The sequence below is a fragment of the Microchirus variegatus genome (genome assembly GCF_963457635.1).
Source record: "Microchirus variegatus genome assembly, chromosome: 15".
NCBI classification, from domain to species: domain Eukaryota; kingdom Metazoa; phylum Chordata; class Actinopteri; order Pleuronectiformes; family Soleidae; genus Microchirus; species Microchirus variegatus.
In genome coordinates, this window is record NC_139816.1 from 2,856,267 (window position 1) to 2,872,043 (window position 15,777).

Here is a 15,777-nt window from a genome sequence, read left to right on the forward strand (position 1 = left end):
TCTCTCTCTCATGCCCCTCTGTGACCCCCGTCACTTCTCATTCACTCATTTATTTCTCTTTTATTTTTGGTTTCCTTCCGTGTCGTTTCGTCGTCACTGTTGTCACTGTTGTCACTGTTGTCATGGCGACTCACGTCACCTCCACACACACCTGCTTCACCAGCGCCGCTAAACTTAGCTCATCTGTGTCTTATATATTATATATTATCTTATCTATTCTACGTTTTTAACCACAACCTGTAGACATGAAGTTTACTGTAATTTATGAAGAGAAAAATAAGACTTTTATGCAACAGAAACGGAAATCTATACATTTGTGTAACAATATGCAAAACTCTTAAAAACATTAAATACTCATATATGGTATATAATCTATGATAAACAGTATATATATAGTATATAACAATAATATACATCTTATTAATTGTAATATGCAGTATATAACAGTAATATACAGTATATAACAGTAATATGCAATATATAAACAGTAATATACAGTATATAAATGGTACATATACAGTATATAAACAGTAATATACAGTATATAGCAGTAATATACAGTATATAACAGTAATATGCAGTAAATAAACAGTGATATACAGTATATAAATGGTACATATACAGTATATAACAGTAATATGTAGTATATAAACAGTAATATGCAGTATATAAACAGTAATATACAGTATATAGCAGTAATATGCAGTATATAAACAGTAATATACAGTATATAAATGGTATATATACAGTATATAACAGTAATATACAGTATATAACAGTAATATATATATTATTATTTTAATATCTCAACTTAAAATAATCTGGAGGAGTTTGTGTTGCTTGGCGGCGTGAGGGGAAACTCATCCGAAAATAAAAGACGAAAAATGAAAAACAACGTTGTCTTTCTCCACCAGAGGGCGAATAAAAACACTTCAATTTGACTTCATATTCATCCACAAATGCCACAGTTGTGTTTGCTCATGTTTGTGTTGCATGGCACATGTTGACCGTGTTTGTCGCGTGTTCATCACGTGTTCCAGTTGCACTCATGAATCCAGGTCACTGCCGCCCCCTACAGGTGGACCTGAGTGTAACGTCCACTCCCTGTGCAGCATGAAACCATTTTCCCGCTTTCTTTTTCCCGCTCTTTCTCATCAACTCACTCCTCTTTAGCCTGAATCATTTTCCCCATGTCGTTGTTGTTGTTGTCGTCGTTGTTGTTGTTATTGTTGTTGTTGTTGTTGTTGTTTAAAAAACACCCGAGTCATCTCTTTCTCTTTGTTTCTTTTCTCTCCTGCAGATTCACCGACCAGTGACTCGGCTAAATCAAAGGTGAGTGTGTGTGTGTGTGTGTGTGTGTGTGTGTGTTGACAAGCGTCTGCATCTGCTGAGTCAAGATCAGCATCAGACGGACACTTTAAAGGTTGATTTCACCCAAAATTACACGCTCCAGTTCCACTGTAGGCTAACGCTAACGGCGCTGAAAGGAGCTAACAGAGCTAACCGGTAAACGGTGCCTGGACTCCGGTGCCGCAGCACGTAAACAAGACGTCACGAGATAAATAACCATTAACGCTGGGCGAGTTAGCGCGTGACGTCGTGTTTTACGTGACTCCCGATTTCTTAAAATGAGTCTCTAAAAGTAACGCTAACCTTTAAAAACAGAGGCACAAATACGCAGTTATACGGGTATGCAAGTTATTTGTAGCGCTGCTCTTTTCCTTTTATAAACAGACCGCTCCAGTTCCACTGTAGGCTAATGCTAACGGCGCTAAAGGAGCTAACCGGTAAATGGTGCCTGGACTTCGGTGCCGCGGCACGCAAAGATGACGTCACGCTCGTCTTTTCCTGGTCAGTCGTCAAGCGACATGCGCTAATGTACGTTAGCGTTAACATATACGTTAGCGTTAACATGTACGTTAGCTTGCCCAGCACTAATAATTATAAAATAAATATGTGATTTAAATTCTGAAAGCAAACTGCAGAAGCAGAATTTAGAAGGTATAACAAACACTCTTTAAAGGTTGATTTCACCCAAAATGACAACAACAAACACATTTTCCTGCTAACGCGAGGTTATATATGTGTGTGTGTGTGTGAATATAATGAGTAAACATGAAGGCCAGGCCTGAGGAAACACTACAAGTAGACAAAGAGATAAATAACCATTAGCGCTGGGCACGTTAGCGCGTGACGTCATGTTTACGTGACTCCTGATTTGTTAAAATGAGTCTCTAATGTAACGCTAACCTTTAAAAACAGAGGCACAAATACGCAGTTACACAGGTACGCTAGTTATTTTTAGCGCTGCTCTTTTCCTTTAATAAATAGATCGCTCCAGTTCCACTGTAGGCTAACGCTAACAGAGCTAAACGGTAAACGGTGCCTGGACTCCGATGCCGCGGCACGCAAACACGACGTCACGCTCAGTCACGCGACGTGCGTTAATGTACGTTAGCGTTAACATGTACGTTAGCGTGCCCAGCACTAATAACTATACTATAAATATGTGAATAAAATCCTGAAAACAAACCGCAGAAGCAGAATTTAGAAGGTATAACGAACACTGTGTGGCCTTTAGCGCGATAATGAAGATTCTACTTCACTAATTTTCCTGATGCAAGGATGTGGAGCAGCGTTAAAGCTGCAGTCTGTAACTTCTACTGTTTGGTCTTCCTGAACGGAGATGATGTCAAAAATTAGCTTCAGTTCCTTTGTGTTTGCTGCTGTCTCGCTTTACTACCGCAATGTTTTTCCGTCGCCTCCCGTCTATCTTGACGTAAATCAAACAAATCACTTCCTGCGCATCGACGTGCAATTTGTTAGCGTGTACATGTTACGTACTACAGCTTTAAGTCGAGTAGTTTTTGGGTGAAACACACGTGACCTGATTCTGATTCTTCCTTCCATCGCCGTGCTGCTCTTTCGTGGCTGCTTCTCTTCAGCTTCATCACCGCAGAGCTTCAGGTTCATCCTGCTGCCGATGCTAATGCTAATGCCGATGCTAACGCTGCTGCTAACGCTGCTGCTTTGACTCGAGCATGGAAAACGACAGTAAATCTGCTCTCCCCTTTAACGAAAACTGGCTAACGTTCCTCTCTCTGTCCACTCTCTCTGGTTTGTGGAGCTTCATGGGAGCAGCTGGAGAACAGGTTTACGTCTCCAGATGCGGGGGGGGGGGGGGGGGGGGGGGGGTGAAGCGGTTCTTCTTTTTGTGGCGCTCCCTCATCGGGAAAAAGATCCTCACTTCCTCTCGTTTCCTTTTCTCGCCCTCAGGGTTCCTGGGGCTCAGGGAAGGACCGAGACCTCCTGGTCTCCTCCATCTTTGCTGCAGCCAGCCGCAAAAGAAAGAAGCCCAAGGAGAAGCCGCAGCCCAGCAGCTCGGACGATGACCTGGACGCCGTGTTCTCCGAGACGGAGATCTCCGGTCATCTCCCGGCGGAGGAGCAGAGCGAGGCGAAGCAGCAGGGACGGGCCGAGGAGAGGAAGGAGAACGGCAGGACCGCGGAGCTGACGCCCAAAGCCAAGCGGGACCACAGGAACTCTCTGTTCCCGAAGGAGAAGGTTCCGACGAGGCACTCGACGCCGTCGCCGTCGCCGTCCCCGAAGACCTCCGGCTCTCCGCTCGTCGCCTACCAAACCGCTCCTCATCGGGGGAAGTCCTCGCTGTCAGATCCTCCGTCTCAGCCGGACGAAAACACCTCGGATCTCGGGACCATGAGCTCCGGAGCGTCGGTGCCGAGGTCCAGACCAAAGAAGTGGAGCGCGGGAGCGGGAGCCGGAGCGTCTGCCGGCGCGGAAGTAAGTTCCATCACCTCGGACTACTCCACCACGTCCTCCATCACCTTCCCGACCGGAGCGGAGTCCGGCGCGCTCAGTCCGGAGCTGCAGGGCGGCGAGGAGGCCGACGACGAGCGCAGCGAGCTCATCAGCGAGGGGCGGCCGACGGAGACGGACAGCGAGGGCGACTTCCCGGTGTTTGCGCCGGGAGGCGGAAACAGTCAGTCCACGCCGCGTCCACACCCGAGCCAGGACGAACCTGAAGCCGGAGGCGGCGGCGGCGGCGGAGGAGCAGCCGAGGTCAACGCCGCGCCCAAACTGGAAGCGCGCCGCCTGTTCCCCGCGCACAGGATGATCGAGGGCGACACGCTCTCCAGGAGGTGGTCGCTGAGGCAGAAGACCGACAGCGAGTCGTCGGTGGAGGGCGTGGCCGGCGGCGCGGGGAGGGCGGAGGAGACGTCCTCCACGCGGTTGTCTCGGGTGCTCGAGGTGATGAAGAAAGGCCGGTCCACGAGCAGCCTCAGCTCGTCGTCGCGCAGCGAGTCGGAGCGCCAGGAGCCGGCGTGGCACCTGAGGATCACCGAGCGGTTCAAGTGCCGCCCGCGAGCGTCGGCCGACGACATGTTCGCGCAGAAGGGCCGGACGGCGGAAGCGCGGGGTCCGAAGAAGAGGAGCATCCGGCGGCGGCACACCATGGGCGGGCAGCGGGACTTCGCGGAGCTCGCGGTCGTCGACGGCTGGAGGGAGCGGGGCGGAGTCGACCCGGCGGCGGACCGCGGCGAAACCCGGCGCGCCTCCGAGGACTTCTCGGTCCAGGACCGGATCTCCAAAGAGCAGCGCGGGCGATCGGAAACGAGCGTCGCGACGAAAGCCGTCCCCGAGGAGGAGCGCGCGGCGGCGGTCGCTCCCGAAAGACCTCCGCCTTCCGCGACCCCAGACGCAACGCCGCCACCACCGCCGCCGCCGCCACCGGGGGAGCATGTCAACGGAAGCGCACCGCAGGGCAAAAACAGGGCTCCACTAGGGGGCGACGCTCACCCGCACAAACTCTCTGGAGCGCAGGTCGTCCGCTCGCGGTTCTACCAGTATCTGTGAAGCGGCGAGTGGAAAAAAAACAACAAAAAAAACGCGTACGAATGTTGTGGTTTTTAGGACGAAGGTTACTGCACAATAATATTTTTTCTACAGAAGTAAAACTTTATGTATTGTACAGACTATTGTGTATATAGACGCACGCGATTGTTAGCGGAATTACGCCGAAGAGGAAGTTTTCTGGAACATTTTTACGATCGATTCCCTGCTAATGCGAGAATGTGCGACGTTAGCGGACGTCAAAGCGAAGAGGAAAACCCGCTCTATTAGAAGAATTACGGTTGAGTTCTTGCGATTATAAACGGTATGAAGAATGTATTACTCGCTCCGGTTTTTGGACTAACACTCGTTTGTGCTTGTGACAAATTTTGTCAACGATGTTTTTGTTTTGTTTTTTTTATTGTTGTTGTTGTTGTTGTTGTTTTTTTTTCGCCTGTACTTGAAGTTTGTCGTCGTCGACGGCTGCTTTCTGAGCTGTGTGCTGTGGGAAGTTTGTGTTTCACGGCACAGTCACAACAGCCAGATATTAGCTGGAGGGACTGGAAGGTTATTATTATTATTATAATAATTATTATTATAGTTTTATCAAATAAAGACTGAAAAACAGTACTGTTACTGCAGTATGTAATGCTTGGTACAGTAGTTTTTTTTTTTATTTCCAAAATTTTATCCCAAAAAAAAGAAGTTTTTACACGTGTTTTTATCTGAAAACTGAAAAAAGTGCCTCTTTGTTTTTAAATCTGTTTTTAAATCACCGACAGTCGACAGAATCCGCGATAATCTGGAGATTATTTCACAGTCATTCCCGTGGTTTTTTTTTTTTTAGTTCAATTCAAATGAATGTCAGTGTTTGTTTGTTTGTTTGTTTGTTTTTGCTTCTTCATCCCTCTCTCTTTTTTGTTTTTCAAATGCATGAGCGCTTTTTAAAAAACCTGGAGAAATAATGGAGTTAAATAGAAGAAGGAAAAAAAGGAAAATGAATGAAGGATAAAGTTACGGTTGAAAAGTGCATGAGACGACGTTTGTGAACGTCTGTGCGATGGCCTCCCTCAACAAACACTGGAAATAAATCATCTTTATTAGAGTCTCTGTTCTCTCGGCTTATTTCGCGTTCCGTCGTCATCATCAGATCTCAGTCACGTTTCCTCTGTTGTTTATTTTAAAAAGTAAATATTCACATGATACAAAAACTGCAGCTCTGACTCTGGAGACTGAAGAAAACACACAAACACAAACTGATCGACGATCAATCGACGCTTTGTTCACGACTGCATCTTTAATTCGACTTAAAGGGAAATGTGAGGATAGATAGATAGATAGATAGATGGATGGATGGATGGATGGATGGATGGATGGATGGATGGATGGATGGATAGATAGATAGATAGATAGATAGATAGATAGATAGATAGATAGATAGATAGATAGATAGATAGATAGATAGATAGATAGATAGATAGATAGATAGATAGATCGTAAGCTAATTAACACGCTAACTAGCAAGATAGATACGTTTTGATAGAGTGATAGATAACCGGTTAGATAGATAGATAGATAGATAGATAGATGGATGGATGGATGGATGGATGGATGGATGGATGGATGGATGGATGGATGGATGGATGGATAGATAGATAGATAGATAGATAGATAGATAGATAGATAGATAGATAGATAGATAGATAGATCGTAAGCTAATTAACACGCTAACTAGCAAGATAGATACGTTTTGATAGAGTGATAGATAACCGGTTAGATAGATAGATAGATAGATAGATAGATAGATAGATAGATAGATAGATAGATAGATAGATAGATAGATAGATAGATAGATAGATAGATAGATAGATAGATAGATAGATCGTAAGCTAATTAACATGCTAAATAGATAGGTTGATAGAGTGATAGATAGCTCGTAAGCTAGATGGATGGATGGATAGATAGTAAGCTAATTAACACGCTAACTAGCAAGATAGATAAGTTGATAGAGTGATAGATAGCTCGTAAGCTAGCTAGCATGCTAGATAGATAGATAGATAGATAGATAGATAGATAGATAGATAGATAGATAGATAGATAGATAGATAGATCGTAAGCTAATTAACACGCAAACTACCAAGATAGATAAGTTGATAGAGTGATAGATATCTCGTAAGCTAGCTAGCATGCTAGATGGATGATAGATAGATAGATAGATAGATAGATAGATAGATAGATAGATAGATAGATAGATAGATAGATCGATCGTAAGCTAATTAACACGCAAACTACCAAGATTGATAAGTTGATAGAGTGATAGATAGCTCGTAAGCTAGCTTGCTAGCTTGCTAGCTTGCTAGCTTGCTAGATAGATAGATAGATAGATAGATAGATAGATAGATAGATAGATAGATAGATAGATAGATAGATAGATAGATAGATAGATAGATAGATCGTAAGCTAATTAACACGCTAACTAGCAAGATAGATACGTTTTGATAGAGTGATAGATAACCGGTTAGATAGATAGATAGATAGATAGATAGATAGATAGATAGATAGATAGATAGATAGATAGATAGATAGATAGATAGATAGATAGATAGATAGATAGCTCGTAAGTTAGCACGCATGCTAGATAGATAGATAGATAGATAGATAGATAGATAGATAGATAGATAGATAGATAGATAGATAGATAGATAGATAGATAGATAGATAGATAGATAGATAGATAGATGTAGAATTTTAAATCTAATCGAAAATATTAAAAATAACTCAAAATTGTAATTTGCGCCAAATATTGTCAGAGATACAGAAACTTGAATAATATTTCATTTAATATCAATTGTTTCTCTGAAGATGAAGAAGTAAATGAGTAAATAAATGAATAAATAAATAAAGTAAAATAAAGTGTGCTCTGTTGAAAGGAACCGGGTAAAAGTACAGTCGGACGTGAATGAATGAATGAAAACACTTCACCCTTTCATTCAGTTTGTGTCACTATTGTGTGTGTGTGTATGCACATGATGACAATTACCTCATAATGAGTTGCATGGTGTCGTGCCTCTGCAGTGACTCAGCAAAAACACACTGTGATATAAACTGCCAGTCAGTCACTTTCCAGCTCTTCACACACACACACACACACACACTGGGCTGCAGCCTTAGACTCAACACCGGGCACTTTCAACCCTGCATACTCCTGAGGTGAGACACTTTGATTCTATTTTATTATATCATCACTGGCTTCTGTATTCTGTTTAAAATGAAATGACTCTTTCTTGATGTTATTGTTTGAAAAGCGCTTGTCGTCGGTCGTTATGTATGTGCTGTGTAAGTGTTACGTGAAACCAGCAGAACAGGTGTGTGTGTGTGTGTGTGTGTGTGTGTGTGTGTGTGTGTGTGTGTGTGTGTGTGTGTGTGTGTGTGTGTGTGTGTGACCTGTGAAGACGAGACCAAAGGTGAAAAATGTTTAGATTTTTTTTAACTCCTTCTAGTCTATGTTTACATTTGTAAAGGAACAATCCAAGATGAAATGTATATAATTTCGTCTGCGCGACAGATTTTTGAGATTATTCAGCAGTTACATTCAAAAACCACACTCACAAATATATATATATACACAATAACTGTTCTTGAATGCTGGTTTCCTGGTAAATAAGAATGAGTATAATGTCAAATATATGTATTTATATCTGTAAGTTGGCACACCAGCAAACTCCAACACAATGAAACAAAAACTTGGAATAAGTTTACCCAAAATGTCTATTTCTAGAGCAACTCATAAGAATTCATAAATGTTTATAATTAATATATATGTTATATCACGTGACCATTTTGAATGTATGTATTTTGGTCAACAATTATACATTCCTGTATTTCCATTTACTAACCTGGATCACAGCATTTAACCCCCAAGCTAACACTAGATGCTAACACTAAGGCCAACCCGTGTTATAGCTAACCCTTATAGCTAATTATTGGAAAACAATAATTTACTAACCACAAGTACAACAAAACCTATGAATTATTGCTGTGACCGAACACACATTTAACACTCAAGCTAACGCCAGATGCTAACACTAATGCTAATCCTTGTTATAGCTAACCCTTAGAGCTAATTATTGGAAAACAATCATTTACTAACCACAAATACAACAAAACCTAGGAATTATTGCTGTGACCTAAAGTGGAACACACCATTTAACCCTCAAGCTAACACTAGATGCTAACACTAAGGCCAACCCTTGTTATAGCTAACGTTTCAGAGCTAATTATTGGGAAATAACCACAAATACAACAAAACCTATGAATTATTACTGTGACCTAAAGTGGAACACACCATCTAACCCTTAAGCTAACACTAAGGCCAACCCTTGTTATAGCTAGCGTTTAGAGCTAAATATGGGAAAACTACCACAAGTACAACAAAACCTATGAATTATTGCTGTGACCTAAAGTGGAACACACCATTTAACCCTCAAGCTAACACTAGATGCTAACATTAAGGCCAACCCTTGTTATAGCTAACGTTTCAGAGCTAATTATTGGAAAATAACCACAAATACAACAAAACCTATGAATTATTGCTGTGACCTAAAGCGAAAGACACAATTTAACCCTCAAGCTAACACTAGGTGCTAACACTAAGGCCAGCCCTTGGTATAGCTAACATTTAGAGCTAATTATTGGAAAACAACCATTTACTGACCACAAATACAACAATACCTATGAATTATTGCTGTGACCTCAAGTGGAACACACCATTTAACCCTCAAGCTAACAATATAGATGCTAACAATAAGGCCAACCTTTGTTGTAGCTAACGTTTAGAGCTAATTATTGGAAAACAGCTAGCTACTGACCACAAATACAACAAAACCTATTATTGAATTATTTTAAATGCTAATACTAATGCTAATGTTTGTTATGTTGCTAACCCCTAGAGCTAAATGTTAGGAAACAACCACGACTGTATCAGCCACGTATACAACAAAACCTATGAATTATTGTTATGATCTAAAGTGGTAAAACTAACCCTCAACCTAATGCTAGAACTTAACAATGCTAACCCGTATGTTATTGCTAACCCCTAGAGCTTATCAACAGCAAACAATTAACCATTAATTAACCTCAAATACAACTAAATCTATGAATTATTGTTGTGGCATAAAGTGGAACATACCTTTTAACCCTCAAGCTAACGCTAGATGAGTTATATTGTGGGTGCAGGACTAAACTACTGCTGTTGTAGCTTAAAAAGTGTAGTTTTGCTGTTGTACGCTCCCTATTTAGAACATGCTACACAGTGTTATTAACATAAATGTTGTTGAAGGGAAAATGGCCGCCATGTATCTCCTCGTCCTGCTGCTGGTTCCTCTGGTGTCGGCACAGACTTATCGCTGGGGTCCGTGTCCGACTCCCAAAGTACAGCCCAACTTTAACCTCCCACAGGTAACACACACACACACACACACACACACACACACACACACGCACACACACACAAACACACACACAAACACACACTGATGTACGTGCGTTGTTTTGTGTCTTCACAGTATCTGGGTCGCTGGTACGAGATTGAGAAACTTCCCGCCTCCTTTGAAAGAGGAAAGTGCATCGAGGCAAACTACGACGTGAGGGAGGACGGAACCATCCGCGTGATCAACCGTCAGTTCTAGTGAGTACGGAACGGGATTTTTCAAGAAATAGTCACGCAAGTAAAGTAACGCATTGTGTGTGTGTGTGTATTGAGGAGCAAATCTACAGTAAACCGTCGCTGCCATCAACGTTCAACACATAGACTTTATGACCTTTGACCTTTGTTCTCTGTGTTGATAACTTTTCACGTTAACTTTTTGGTTTTCTTCACCGATTGCAAATATTGATCGCATCGTGATATTATTGGTGTGTGTGTGTGTGTGTGTGTGTGTTCTTGTACTTGCAGCATACTGAGGACCAGTGAGGGTTTTTAACCAACAAAGTGAGGTCATTTTTTCGGAGTGAGGACATTTTGGCCGTTCCTCACTTTGTATTCATCAAAATCACTTCCTTAGGTTGCTATAACATGCTATACTCAATTTTTGGTAATTTTGGACCAAAAATTTTGGGTCAAATTTTAATTTTTTTTATTTTGGACGACATAGTATAGTATGACGTTTTTTTGTAAAATTTTGTACAAACATTATTGGGTCAATTTTTTTTTCAAAATTTTGGACGACAGTTTAGTATGACGTTTTTGTAAAATTTTAGACCAAAATTTTTTGGTCGATTTTAAAAAAAGATTTTGGTTTACATAATAGAGTATGATGTTTTTATAAAATTTTGGACCAAAAAATCTAAAAAATCTAAAAAGTTTTCCAGCCCTTTTTGCTCTGGGGCTCCACCTGCAGACATGTTATGGTACTGCAACCAGTAGTTCTTTGTAGATGTCATTCATGAAGTAGATATTTGTAATTGTGTTGATTTATAAAGTGGAAATGCTGGTCCCCAGTATGCAGCAAGTACAAGGATGTGTGTGTGTGTGTGTGTGTGTGTGTGTGTGTGTGTGTGTGTGTGTGTGTGTGTGTGTGTGTGTGTGCGTGCGCGCGCAAATAAGAGATTCTGAGCTATAAATTCTTAAAATCTGATTAATCAAGAAAAGAAACAATTTCTTAAATTTTGGTCGAGTTTTTACTTATTTTAACTTTTCCAGGCAAAGCGAAATGTCTTAAAACCATGAAAATAGTAGGGCTGTTTTTGCAGTGTACAGGACATCCTGTATTTGTATGTACACTCTTAGAAATAAAAGTGCTAAATAGAACCATATAAGGTTTTTAGAGGGTTCCACCAAGAACCATTTTGAAACCCTTTATTCAGGAAAGGGGTTTTAAAGGGTTCTCTGGATCAAAATGGTTCTTACTGGAACCATTAGTGTTACCAAGAACCCTTGAAAAACCCTTTTTTCTGGAAAGGGTTTTTCAGAAGCAAATGGTTCCAGGTAGAACCTCAGCCCTTGTAGAAGAACCCTTGTGGAACCCTTGTTTCTAAGAGTGTATGTATAAAATCAAAACAGTGCTCGGCAGCTTCAAAACACTGAGGGTTAATTTTGTCAAAATCAAAGATATGAAACGCTTTTGCATCGATGTGAAAGTAAAAAAAAAGAAAAGAAAAAAAAAGCTGATCATATAACACACAACCTGTGGAGTCACATGTCTCAACAGTGGAAAGACTTCCTGACAAAAACAGCTTACACAAGTGTCGTAGGCGTGGCAACGTCATGTAACTGTAGACATGTACACATGAACCAGTGTTGTTGTGTTTACGTGTCTTTCTTTGTCTCTTTCAGTAAAGACAAAATCAGACCCATTGAGGGGACGGCCATTGTCCCGGACATCAGAGAACCTGCTCAACTCGGAGTCAGCTTCTCATTTTGTAAGAAAAATGTGTTTTTTATATTTGTCAGCGTCTTCTGAACATTGCTCCTCCTCCTCGCCCCCCATTATATGTATATACATGTTTTTATTCATAACTGTGGCTAACAACGCATTAAACAACATACAAATGGAGGCTGGAATTTTGAGTTCTGATGCAGAAAAGGTCAGTATCTTTATAAAGTTTTACTCAAATTTGGGAACATAAAATCACATGCTATGCAGACGATATTCTCCTATATCTGAACAATAATAATAATAATAATAATGAAACACCTGGAGGTGTCTGTGCCAGAAGTAGTGACCTTTTTCTAATAAAATTGCTCCCATACCAGGATACGAATTAAATATAAATAAAACTTTCTTTGATAAACCCTTCCATAATAATAATTTTAATCTGACAATTGTGGCAACGAACATGTGGAAAAAAAGAAATTACAACTGCAAGAGTTAAGCCTGAATAAAATGCATCAGGAAAAAAAAGCAACTAAAGTAAATTATAAGACAAAACATGGGTAAAAAATTAACTGCCATAGGCCAGTGAAAAGAGTGTTAGCATGTTCTGAAACTTAATTTTTTAAAACACTTTTTAACCGTTTTAATCGTTCGAATTTCAAATCCTGTGTGGAGACAAAGTCAGAAGAGATGTTTTTATGTTATTTTCCAGGCTTCACTCACATGATCTGAGATCATCCTGGTGATGAGCGCACATACCTCATGAATGACAGTACGACCGTCTGATACATGACACGACGACGACAGCCTCATTTTCTTTGTAATGTCCTCGACAATGAGTCTGTCTGTCGTCAGTCTTTGCATCAGTATTTCTTCTTCGTCCTCATGCTTCTACTCTACGTAAACGCTCGTGTCCTCGTTTTCCCACCGAAGAATTAGAGACCAACTCTACAGAGTGCAGAGTTTGCTGCTGATGTGTCACATCACATGCAGACGATACATGCATTTATATCAGTCATGACCTAATTTGTTTTGTTTTAATTTAAAAACGGATCCCGGAAAAAAAAAATCTCGTAAAAACACAGCCGAAAAAAAATAATCTCGTAAAAACACACCCTGAAAAAAAATCTTGTAAAAAAAAACCCTGAAAAATATATCATAAAAATACACCCGAGAAAAAATCTCATAAAAACACTCCCCGAAAATAAAATCTCGTAAAAACACTACCCGAAAAAAAAAACTCGTAAAAACACTACCCGAAAAAAAATCTCGTAAAAAACACAGCCGAAAAAAAATAATCTCGTAAAAACACACCCTGAAAAAAAATCTTGTAAAAAAAACCCTGAAAAATATATCATAAAAATACACCCGAAAAAAAATCTCATAAAAACACTCCCCGAAAATAAAATCTCGTAAAAACACTACCCGAAAAAAAAACTCGTAAAAGCACTACCCGAAAAAAAATCTCGTAAAAAACACAGCCGAAAAAAAATAATCTCGTAAAAACACACCCTGAAAAAAAATCTCGTAAAAAAAACCCTGAAAAATATATCATAAAAATACACCCGAAAAAAAATCTCATAAAAACACACCCTAAAAAAATCTCGTAAAAACACTACCCGAAAAAAAACCTCGTAAAAACACTACCCGGAAAAAAAATCTCGTAAAAACGCACCCCGAAAAAAAATCTCGTAAAAACACTACCCCGAAAAAAAATTCGTAAAAACACTACCCGGAAAAAAAATCTCGTAAAAACGCACCCCGAAAAAAAATCTCGTAAAAACACTACCCCGAAAAAAAATCTCGTAAAAACACTACCCGGAAAAAAAATCTCATAAAAACGCACTCCGAAAGAAAAATCTCGTAAAAACACTACCCGAAAAAAAAATCTCGTAAAAACGCACTCCGAAAGAAAAATCTCGTAAAAACACACCCCGAAATTTTTTTGGGGATAAACACACCCTGGAATAAAAAATATTGTAAAAACACAACATGAAAAAAAAATTCTCGTAAATACATACCCCAAAAAAAATATCTTAAAAACACAACCTAAAGAATCTCATAAAAACACACCCTGAAAAAAAATTGTAAAAACACACTCCGAAAAATGTTTTGTGTAAAAACACACCCTAAGAAAAATCTAGTATAAACACACCCTAAAAAACTATCGTAAAAACACACCTTAAAAAAAATTATTGTATAAACTAGTGCTGGACGCGTCAACGTTAACACATGACGCGTTTCCATGACGACTGACCGTGTTAAGGTTAGCCTATGCTACCTCACCCCAATTCTTTGGCTCAACTCACAACGGTTCAATGATGAGACTTAAACTATGAAGAACAGTTAAACAATAAGCTTTTATTCTATCTATCACAGGTAATGGTATTCAGCGATGGTCTGCTCTGACGTCGCTCCTGCATGAGCTCAGTCAGAACAACAACAATAGTTAGATTTACACAGATATTTATACAATGAACATTACATCATTCTAGTCTTTCCAACAGTGGTAATCAATATTAATCAAGACTAGACTCGGACTTTGCAACAAAACAGGACAGGAAGGAAATGTGTCAGCATTTAGACAACGAAACAACAATCATCATGTGAGTCCATCAGGCAAAGGTTGAGATGTGACTATGGCTGTGTTTTACATGAGAGTTTTAATTCTGAACCAAAGAAATTAATTCTGCTTTAAAAAATGTAATGTAAACATGGCCTATATCTAATAACCGGAAAAAGACGCGCGTGACGCCATTGTTTACGCGACTCCCGATTGTTTAAACGAGTCTCTAAAGTAACGCTAAACTTTAAAAACAGAGGCACACATACGCAGTAACACAGGTACGCTAACGTTATTTGTAGCGCTGCTCTTTTCCTTTAATAAACAGACCGCTCCAGTTCCACTGTAGGCGCGCTAACGGCGCTAAAAGGAGCTAATGCAGCTAACGGAGCATTAGCGGTCACTTTTTTCCGGTCAGTCGTCATGGAAACGTGCCATGCGTTAAGCGTGCGTTAACCTAGCTAACCCTTACCACTAGTATAAACACACCTGTAAATATGTTTTTTCCCGTAAACACTGACACAGACTGACAAAATATCACGAATCGATGAACACATTTAGCTAAAGAAATGTGATTTCTTCTTCCTTTACCTCCCAGTTTCCCCCTATGGGCCGTACTGGATCCTGACCACGGACTACACCAGCGTGTCCGTGGTCTACTCCTGCACCGACATCCTGCGTATATTCCACGTGGAGTTCGCCTGGATCCTCGGCCGCTCGCGCTTCCTGCCTCGGCAGACCGTGAATTACGCCAAACACGTTCTCCTCAGCGAGGGCATCGACCTCTCTCCGATGAAGGCCACGGATCAGACGGGCTGCAAAGACGACTGAACTCCCGGCGTTTGTGCCTGAGCTGTGCACACATGAGTTTTTATACTATTATTATATCTGCATTTTAGGGGAAAACAATCAGTAAAATTGGTTTTATGGGGAGTAAACATAATATTCGATTATATCCAAACATTTGTATGCGTATATCCTCTGTATGTA

At 40.7% G+C, this 15,777-nt stretch overlaps 2 protein-coding genes across 2 annotated transcripts in view; both read left to right on the forward strand.

Annotated features, from left to right (window-relative positions):
* Positions 1 to 5,787, forward strand: part of arhgap21a (Rho GTPase activating protein 21a) — a 50,435-nt gene extending 44,648 nt beyond the window's left edge. Inside the window, exons 23-24 of the mRNA XM_083901910.1 lie at positions 1,301 to 1,332; positions 3,277 to 5,787. Of these exons, the coding sequence (XP_083758036.1) occupies positions 1,301 to 1,332; positions 3,277 to 4,875 (1,631 nt within the window). The 3' untranslated portion in view covers positions 4,876 to 5,787. The remainder of the gene's footprint in view (positions 1 to 1,300; positions 1,333 to 3,276) is intronic.
* Positions 5,788 to 10,191: 4,404 nt separating this feature from the next.
* Positions 10,192 to 15,621, forward strand: apodb (apolipoprotein Db). Its single transcript, XM_083901336.1, has 4 exons — positions 10,192 to 10,308; positions 10,416 to 10,537; positions 12,185 to 12,270; positions 15,386 to 15,621. The coding sequence occupies exons 1-4, from the start codon at positions 10,195 to 10,197 to the stop codon at positions 15,616 to 15,618; spliced, it is 555 nt and encodes a 184-aa protein (XP_083757462.1). The 5' UTR covers positions 10,192 to 10,194; the 3' UTR covers positions 15,619 to 15,621.
* Positions 15,622 to 15,777: the final 156 nt, after the last annotated feature.